The sequence below is a fragment of the Aspergillus homomorphus genome (genome assembly GCF_003184865.1).
Source record: "Aspergillus homomorphus CBS 101889 unplaced genomic scaffold BO97scaffold_97, whole genome shotgun sequence".
In the NCBI taxonomy this organism is placed as follows: domain Eukaryota; kingdom Fungi; phylum Ascomycota; class Eurotiomycetes; order Eurotiales; family Aspergillaceae; genus Aspergillus; species Aspergillus homomorphus.
The window spans coordinates 20,738-29,976 of record NW_020291983.1 but is presented as its reverse complement, the minus strand read 5'-3'; the positions used below and the strand labels follow the sequence as shown (position 1 = coordinate 29,976).

General features: G+C 38.4%; 2 protein-coding genes across 2 annotated transcripts; one reads left to right on the top strand and one right to left on the bottom strand.

Annotated features, from left to right (window-relative positions):
• Positions 1 to 1,602: 1,602 nt before the first annotated feature.
• Positions 1,603 to 3,563, top strand: BO97DRAFT_358277 (PIN and XPG domain-containing protein; the record flags this gene model as incomplete). The annotated part of the gene is made up of 2 exons (XM_025692247.1): positions 1,603 to 1,865; positions 1,925 to 3,563. The coding sequence occupies 2 exons, from the start codon at positions 1,603 to 1,605 to the stop codon at positions 3,561 to 3,563; spliced, it is 1,902 nt and encodes a 633-aa protein (XP_025545821.1).
• Positions 3,564 to 3,711: 148 nt separating this feature from the next.
• BO97DRAFT_358279 (rRNA-processing protein UTP21) lies at positions 3,712 to 7,105 on the bottom strand (the record flags this gene model as incomplete). The annotated part of the gene is made up of 5 exons (XM_025692248.1): positions 3,712 to 4,293; positions 4,379 to 5,017; positions 5,083 to 5,340; positions 5,396 to 6,901; positions 6,983 to 7,105. 5 exons carry the CDS (start codon positions 7,103 to 7,105, stop codon positions 3,712 to 3,714), a joined length of 3,108 nt encoding a protein of 1,035 aa, XP_025545820.1.
• Positions 7,106 to 9,239: the final 2,134 nt, after the last annotated feature.

Below are 9,239 nucleotides of genomic sequence, written 5' to 3'. Positions count from 1 at the left end.
ATAAATTTAATTACTAAAAAATTTAATTTATAGATTAATTATTAATTAATTTAAATAAAAATATATTTTTTTATATTTAATTATTAATCTATAGTCAGGTATAAAAATTTAATTAATCTAATCTAACCTGGCTGTTAGCTACTCTATTTAATATTATAATCTTATTATTTAATAGTAAAAAATTGATTAAATAAGTTAAGAATATACTAAATTTAGATTTTTAAGTATTTTTAATGAGTTTTTAATTAATATTAATTCTTATTTAGATTATATTTAATAAATATAAAAAGAAATCTTTATTCTTATTATTAAGTAGTCAAAATTAAGAAGACACATTTATTCACTATTATCTTAATCTTAGAAATAATTAATATAAATATAAAATATTTAAAAAATAATTATAATAATTCATTTTAATAAACTTTAAAAAAATTCATAATTAATCAAGACTAATAATTATAAATTTTATTTTAAATATATATATATCTATTATAATCCTTTCAATTTAAGTAAAGTACTTTTTTGTTTATATTTGTTTAATTATTAGATTTTAGTTTTTCCCTATTCATACTCTCTTAATTAAGAAGATATAAAATTATTTAGAATATTAAAGATAAAATAATTATAATTTCCTAAAATAAAAACTAGTATTGAAAAAATAAAATTATTTAAAAATTTATCTGATATTAAGATTATTAAATCTTAATATATATCTTTATAGAGTAGCTAATAGCTAGATTAGGTTAGATTACTTAAAATTTTATACCTAATTATAGGTTAATAATTAAGTATAAAAAATATATTACTATCTAGATTAACTAATAATTAATTTATAGATTAAATTTCTTAATAACTAAATTTATTTAAGAAAATAATAGATATAAATAAAATATTTTGATTTAATCTTTATATAATTTTTATTTAATTTTATTTAATTCTACTTAATTTTTATCTAATTTAGATAAAATAATTAATTATAATTAATTATTATATCTGTAATTAATCTGATTTTTATATCTTAATCTAACTACTAGATTAAGGTCAGGTTAAGATTAAGATATAACAGTCAGGTTAAGCTACTCTATATCTTTATATAAGATTCTAGTTAAGTTTTCTACTAGTATTTTCTTTTTTGGAATTTTCTATATAAATAAAGAATCCATATAGACTAGAATATAGAATATTCTAGTACCAGATGGCTTACCAGCTTCTGCCACTGATACCGGGAACACCCCCCCCCCCCCCCCTCTTCAAGCCAGTGAGTGAAGCGAGCGCCCAAGGCTTGCATTAGTTAAAGTAAAATTATATATTATATTTTTAAATAAGAAATTATTATTATAATATACTTTCATTACTTTAATATATTCCAATAGAATTTAATATATCTTTATCTTTTCCTAATCAGCTTAGCTAAGGTATAAGTTAAGTTTTATATAACTTTACTAAGACGGCGCTTCCATGTCCAGAGGGGCTGAGCTGGCTGAGATAATTCCATCCATGTGTTTGTGGAGCAGCGAAGCGAAGAGTTACTAAGTATTCCTGGTCTATTACCGGCTACTGTATCACGACTACTCCCAATTAAACCAACACGCGATCAAGAAAATGGGTATATTACGACTTAGGCACCACCTGGAGCCATTTGCAGAAACAATATTTTTACAGGATGAGAAATATCCAGGGCAAGGAGTCGCCAATGTGAAATCCGTGGTAATCGATGGGCCTAGTCTTGTGTACCATATTCACCATCGTCTGCTATCGTGGTCTCATACAGAACTTGGCTACCCCGATATACAACCAACCTGCGATGAAGTGAGCCATGGGGTCATGAAATTTCTCCTGCATTTGACAATGTTAGGTGTGAAGATGTATATCATGCATACTACACTGTTATGAAAGTCGTCCCGCTGATCCCATATTCCGCTAGAGACAAAATATGTTTCGATGGGGCTTTGCCACCTTCAAAGCAGGAGACACGGCTCGCTCGCCTGGAAAAAACAAGAAAAAGACTTCAGGTGTTTCGCGCTAGCAAATTAGCTATTCCAGTGATACCTTCTACCGCGAAGGAGCCAATCGCACACCGGCTCGGAAATCTATTTCTAAACCAAACCCTTCCGCCCAAGTTCAATCTGGTGCCGGATAATCCTTTCATTGTTCCCGCGGTCTATGAAGACCTCAGACAACGTTGGAGTCGGGAGAACATACACAAAGCAATTCGGGGCACCTCTTCAATGAGCATGACTGTAGATCATCTCGAGAGCTTTCCTTGGGCCAAAGTCACCATAATGGTCCCAGGAGAGGCAGACGCTTACTGTGCCTATTTAGCCATGAAAAATGGTTCTTCAATACTTACCAATGATTCAGACCTGCTCTTGTATGATATAGGCTCGTCAGGGTCAGTTATATTTCTCAATTCCATAAGCACGGGGCACACAAACCCACAGACATTGATAAAAGCTCAAAGACTGTGTCCTAATGCCATCGCGCGCCGACTGGGATTAACAACCTTGCTACCACTGGCGTTCGAATTATACTCAAACCCAGGGATTGGGATTAAAGAGCTAATCCAGCGGTCAAAGATCTTAGACCAGGCACCTGCCCTTGTCTCAGATTATACTCACTTTTCAAGGGAATATCAATACCAGATTCCATCAAAGACTCTCATTGACAACATTGAACATCGATATCCTCAGTCACTCGATACCAGAGTCTCAGAATTGGTATCTCAGCATATATTCCCGGAGACCTATTTACACGAACACTCATTGAGCATGTATCTCGTGATTCCAAATGAGGATCCCAAGCGGCAATGCGCTTGGATGCATGGGCGTGAGATCAGAGTCATAGGCTATTCTGTCCTCAATCTGTCACAGCCGTCCGACAAGAGGCATGAGTACATTGCTGAATACGTTAGGCGTGGTGAGAGAATTACAGCTGATCAAATCACTCTTGAGAGTCGATCGTGGGTACTGGCAAAGATTCAATCTTTGCTCGACCTACTACACGCCGTCCATGTGAAGACTGGCCTTGAGATTGACTGCCCTTTTTATTGGAGGACTTTTGCGCTCTACACTATATGGGCACAACAGACGACGTCTAAAGCCCCGAAGCCGGGTCAGCTGAAACACCTGCTGACCTCCGGGTATATGGGTCATAAGTTGGACTGGGACGATGTTCATATCGTAGCCCAGATTCAGTGTGTGCTTTACTCATTAAGGATGCTCAACCAGTTACTTGGACTATCACACGTTTCCAGTGGACAGACGACACGAGCAGCTACCTTCCTAAGTCATTTACCTCCGCTGCATATCTTGATGAAGTCAGCATACGAGATTAAAGAGGAGTTTACATCGGGCATCTCCGCTGAGGAAGTTGTGAATCGATCAATGATGTTGTGGGATGCAAACGTCGACGGCGATTGCCGGGCCCCAGAGCCGCAAATGTCCTCCAACATCGCTGAATTCCCGAGACCAGAAGACCAGGGATCTCTTCATGACCCGACGGCGGTAAAGCGTACTTCGCGGGCAAAGCCATCGAATATTTTCGAGCTTCTCTCACGGCAGTGACGCTCTCTCTTCGTAGGGTTCGTGTCCTTTATACTAACCCCTCCACTAAATTGAGATTTGAAGACAATGCAAGCAAACTGGAAAGAGAGTAAAAGCGAACACATCACATTTATGATCCTGGTAAAATATCGGGGCAGTTGTACACAAACTAACGAGCAGACCTCAAAAATCCCACCACACCCCGACAGTACCCTACCAATTCTGCTAAGCGCTGAGCCTCTTGTCGTTGTGCTTGGCTCCACACAAGAAGAGCTTTCTTCAGAGGATGATTCTTGTTGCCGTCAGGACCGGAACAAGCCGCCACAGAATCTGCATGTGTCCTGAGAAAAACGGCCATCCAAGCATTGACAAGTTCAAAATCCCTCCTCTCACTAAGACGAGACGAAAGTGCCACGACAAAGTCCGACAGTTCGGAGCGACCTGACTGTTCCTGGGGATCTAGCGACCTGATTTCAAGATCTGCTTTCGCTGGAGGCATGGATTTGAGGTAATCAATGAAGGAGTTAAAGTCAAGTGCGCTATGGCCTGATTGCAGAAGACTGCTGAATGTGGAGCCCGTGAGACCGCTTTCCCCGCTGCGCTGTACCTTCGAGATCCTTGACCGTTCAGCGACTGGTAATTCCGAAGATCTCGCAGATTCAGTCACTGCAGTCGAAGACATGGAATGGCTGGAGAGAAAGAAAGGAGCTTTCGAAGGGGCTTTGGGGGCCTCCTTTGGTTTGTTTCGCTCCTATTGAATGGTTAGAAGGACAAGGATCAATATAGCAAGTGGAAAGAGCCCTCAAGCAATACGAGGGACAATGGGTGAGAAATACCTTGACTAAATTCAGGTGAAGGAAGGTCTGCCATTTGCTCTTTGGAACCACACTTAGTGTAACCATATCTCCACTCAGCTGATCGACGGTTGGTAATGGGCCGTCTGCTTCATCTTGCTCGGTTTCTTCAGAGAAAGCAGCCTCGATCACCCCTGACCCGTATTCACTGGAAGAAGCCGGGAGACCAAGGTTGTTAATGTTGCGATCGTCCACATTCTGGGTGGATATAGGTACAAATAAGCTTTTGTTGGACCAAAGACTTATCCCCAAGCCATCTGCATGCGCAGTTGCAAGAAATTCGCCCGTTGGCGACATAGCAATTGAGGTGCAAGTGCTGGAAACACGGAAGATATCGATTAGATGGCCCGTCGGCAAGTCCCAGATCCGAATTGTAGAGTCCATTGATGCGGCAATGATCCAGCGACCGTTATTAGAGAATGAGAAATCATTGATTTGGCCTACACAGCCCCAGAACTCCCTGATTACCTTCCTAGTTTCCACGTCGACAATGCGGATGGATAGATCGTCACAGCTTAGCGCAACAAGCTCGCTTGTCCTGCTGTAGCGAAGTCCATTTACTGATGTCATTGGATACCAGTCAAGCTGATCAACCAATAATCCCGAAACGAGATCCCAGAACTATGTGAAAGACAACTGTGGTAAGTTACTGCATCAGAAACATGAGTGATCGTATTTTGTCTTACCTTAACCTTCCCGTCTAGTCCACAGCTCACGACGAACCGATTTAAATTATCTATCATCAAACCAGTGACTGCCTTACTATGCTTCGTCGAGCTTCCAAGGAACATATACGGAGGCAGAGTCTTGTCTTTCGGACTGACCCCCGAGTGTCGAACTGGAAAGCTTCGACGGTGAGCACCAGATTGCAGATTGAACAAGTCTATGCTGCCTCCTGCAGACCCGATTACTGCGAACGTTCCGCATTGTGAAATAGCAACACTCTAGCATAGTGGTTAGCAATCAGGAACTTGTGATCTAAATCTGGATCATACTGACTTTGACTTCGGTCCCATCACCAGTTTCCAATGCCCAACGTCCGGCTTTCTTTTTGCCCCAAAACCATGTTCGAGCATATTTGTCTCCGCGGTGGCCAGTCACTATACTTTCCCAGCCAGTCCTGGTAGAATCGTCTGTCCTTGTCACCTTCGGGTTGGCCCATACGGGGCCTGATGTCGTCGTCCCCATTCCACCATCGCGATTGAGGGAACAGGCAATACAAGTGATTTCTGCAGCTTTGAAGTGAATATCCGAATCACCACGAAGAAGCTTGTTGGTCGTGTTCGAGGCCGCGTTTTTCTTCATCTTGTGTTGGAGGGAGCCTTGAGAGATCTCCGTATTCTGGCTATCCTTGCGAGCACTGAAGCCCCACAAACTGCGGTCTTTACTTGCGCTAAGCAGCCACTTGCCTCCAAACTCTGATCCATCGGACGCGGCAGGTAAAAATTCAACAGCTGTGATTGGGGCCGAATGACCACTCCTAGAATGAAGATGTCTAGGAATGCTCGAGAACGGAGTTTGGTCAAAAATCCACGTTTTCAAAGAGTTATCCCCTCCTGATGAAACCAAGACAGGTTGACCGTCCATGAATTGGACATGACTGACGCCAGAACTCGTATCGTCGCTAGAGACCCCGTGCGCGTGGCGGAGAACACCAGATACTCTGCCACCGTTATTCAGATCCCACATAGTTATATCACCACTTTCCTCGCAGGCCGTTACCATGACACCTGGAATCTGACCGTCTTGGCCTGCACCAAGCCCATCTGTTCGAAAAGTGAGAGATGTGATTCCCGGCAAGTGGGATGTGCCACTTCGTAATGATAAGACCACTTGGCCTGTCCGCACGTCACACACGGAGATAGGACCGTTCTTGTAGCCAACTGCAATTAGAGACAGGACAGGACTAGCTTGCAAGACAGTCACAGCTCCCGCGGACGAGGACGCCGGCGATATTGTATGGATTAATTTTCCCGATTTGACATTCCAGATCTCGACCTTGCCATCGCACCTCCCAACAAATATTTTGTTCAGATAAGTCGGCATGTTGCAGATCTGTCCGGTGTAGATCTGCCCTATGGATGATTCGTTCGTCTGTTGCGGAAGAAGGGTTGCGTAATGCTGATATGATGAGTTTTTCCACACAAATATGCATTTGGCGCTGCTGCCAATGACCCATGAACCGAAAACCAACAGGCGAACGATCGGATCAGTGACCCCTGGCGGCACGTCCAAGGATGCGACCTTTTTGCCGCGCTTGAAAACCCAAACACCCCCCCGAGAGCCAGGTCGGAGGTTTCCCCATGCCGCAAAAACCATATCATGCCAGGCGAATGTAGCCGTTATAATGTCTGGAGTTTGGGGTCTGCTCACGAAGAGTAGACTGAGTCCGCGCCGAAGGTCATAAGTTTGCAAGCTGCGTCCAACGGACGTAGTAATCTGATAGGTAGACTTACCCAATCGAACGTAGGTAAAGGGAATTTTAGTCGTAATCAATCCTAAGGTCTGCACGAATATTAGCGTCTTCTTTGTCCTTCTGAGGATGGAGAAATTGCGTGCAAGTTGGAAGCCCAACGTATGTCTTACCCGATAGGGTGAAAATATTTTAGACCCAGGTGATTGCACTTGCCGCTCAGCCTGCGAACTATCTGTCCGTTTCTGCCTTTTCGCAAGTGGCAAGTCAAATCCATCGTTATTAGTTGACGGCATGGTGCCGATTACCATTGAGGCAAAGAATAAATATACCTGGTCAATTCGATTCAAGAAATTCGCTGAAACCTTCGTTGGATCTAATCACTTCTGTACGGAATTAGTATATATCCGTACCCATCTTTTCCCCACTCACGTGGGTGTTTAACTCCGCGAGTCATTCGAGGAATTTCCCTAATAGAAGCGTAATGTTATTTTAGGTCCGACGCGAATGGTGTACCCATCAAAGAAGTACGTAGGGTGTGGCAGTCTCAGGGTGACCTACCTGGTAACTACTTCCAGTAAATTTCTAAGCACAAGAGCCCAGATGAGGTTCAAATCCAATTAACTATAAGAGGCTGAGAAGTATATTTTTCGAAGTTCAGCAATGTATTCGGTAAGCGAACGGCTTACTTAAGCCAGCAGTGCATTGCATTCTTTATATAAGAAGTGATATTCAACTCCATGTATCTTTACTAATTCTGGATATTATTCTATATAATCTTGTATATAGCTTTATATAGCTATAAGCTTATTTTAAAACAAAGAGAATCTCTAATTTAACACTTTATAGAAGTCAATACGAGAAAATATAGTATATCTTTTATATTATGTTGGGAGCAGGAATACATGTAGTATCCGGTCAAGGCAAAAGACGTAAGACGATGATGAAATACTTGATTAATTCTATATAATATATTATGGGTAGAGTTCATGATTGAATATATAAAGATTAAATATATAGAGTTTAATAATAAAAGAAAATAAAGCAGAAGGCGGAAGCCATGGGGCAAGAGCCACTAGGCTGTCTGAGCAGCCCTGCGGAACGCCACAGATTACTATATATATGTCTTTGTTAGAGAAATAGTTATTAAGTTGCATGTCTTCGTCAGATAGTAATCTATGTATATTATCTATGCCAGAATCTGCAGTGGTAGAATAGGGTGCAGAATCAGTATTAATAATAAGATAGATAGAAATACTAATATTAGTCTTATTAGTAATATTTTTAAATAATATCCTAGAATATACTAAAAACAATATCAATTTCCTTAAAATATTTGAATACTGTTCATTATCTTAATTATTTATTATAGAAATAAAAAACATATATAAAATCTATTTATGATAAAAATTTATCATGAGTTATTATATATTCTATTTGTTTTCTATTATCGACTTTCTTAATAAGGAAGATTACCAATATTAGGGATAAATAATAATTAATGTTGTATCCAGTCTAAAAAGAAGATGTATAACAATTGATAAGGTGGATTCATTTATGATTCTGTATACCTCATTCCGCGCATTGAAATCCATGAAGGTTGGATATATGAAAGAAGGAGACAGAAGAGAGAAGCTGTAAGGTAAGAGCCACTTGGCCGCTAGCAGCCCTGCGGAGTGCCACAATTAATACTATAATAAATATAATTTTTTATATCATGAAGTTAAAGATACTAGATAAATATTTCATATTTAAATTTGATTAATCCATTTTATAGAAATTTATCTAATTATCATAGATTTTATAACCTAATTATGTAGTGAACCTTGGCTTAACCAAGAATTCTACTGTTCTGTCTTCCCACTGTCTTCTTTACTATATTAGTAGAAGACTTCTTAGATCTCTAAGTTTTAATTTTTCCTAAGATTTCATCTTCTAATTAATCTTTTTATTTATTTACTTCTCAGCTATTATACTACTATAATATATAATAGTATAGTATAGTTTCTTAATATATAAGATATATTATTAAGATTTATACTAATTAATTTATTATTTCATATTCTCTAATTTCTATATATACTAATCTTCTTATTTATTTTATACTAGATTTATAAAAGATATTAATATTTTTTTCTTTATTTAATATTATAATTTTATATATAATATATATTTCTACTATTATAAAGTACTTGATCTTTTAATTATAATTTATTATTTTTATCTTAATTCTAATTTATTTATTTTATTATTTAATTTATTATATTATTGATAATTTTAAGTTAATATATTATCTAAGAATTTAGTATTATTTAAATTTTTTAATAAATTCTTTTTTTTATATTATATTAAATATTTATATTATATTATTTTTATTTATTAATAATATTTTATAATACTGATTTTTAATAATTATTTTAAAATTTTATG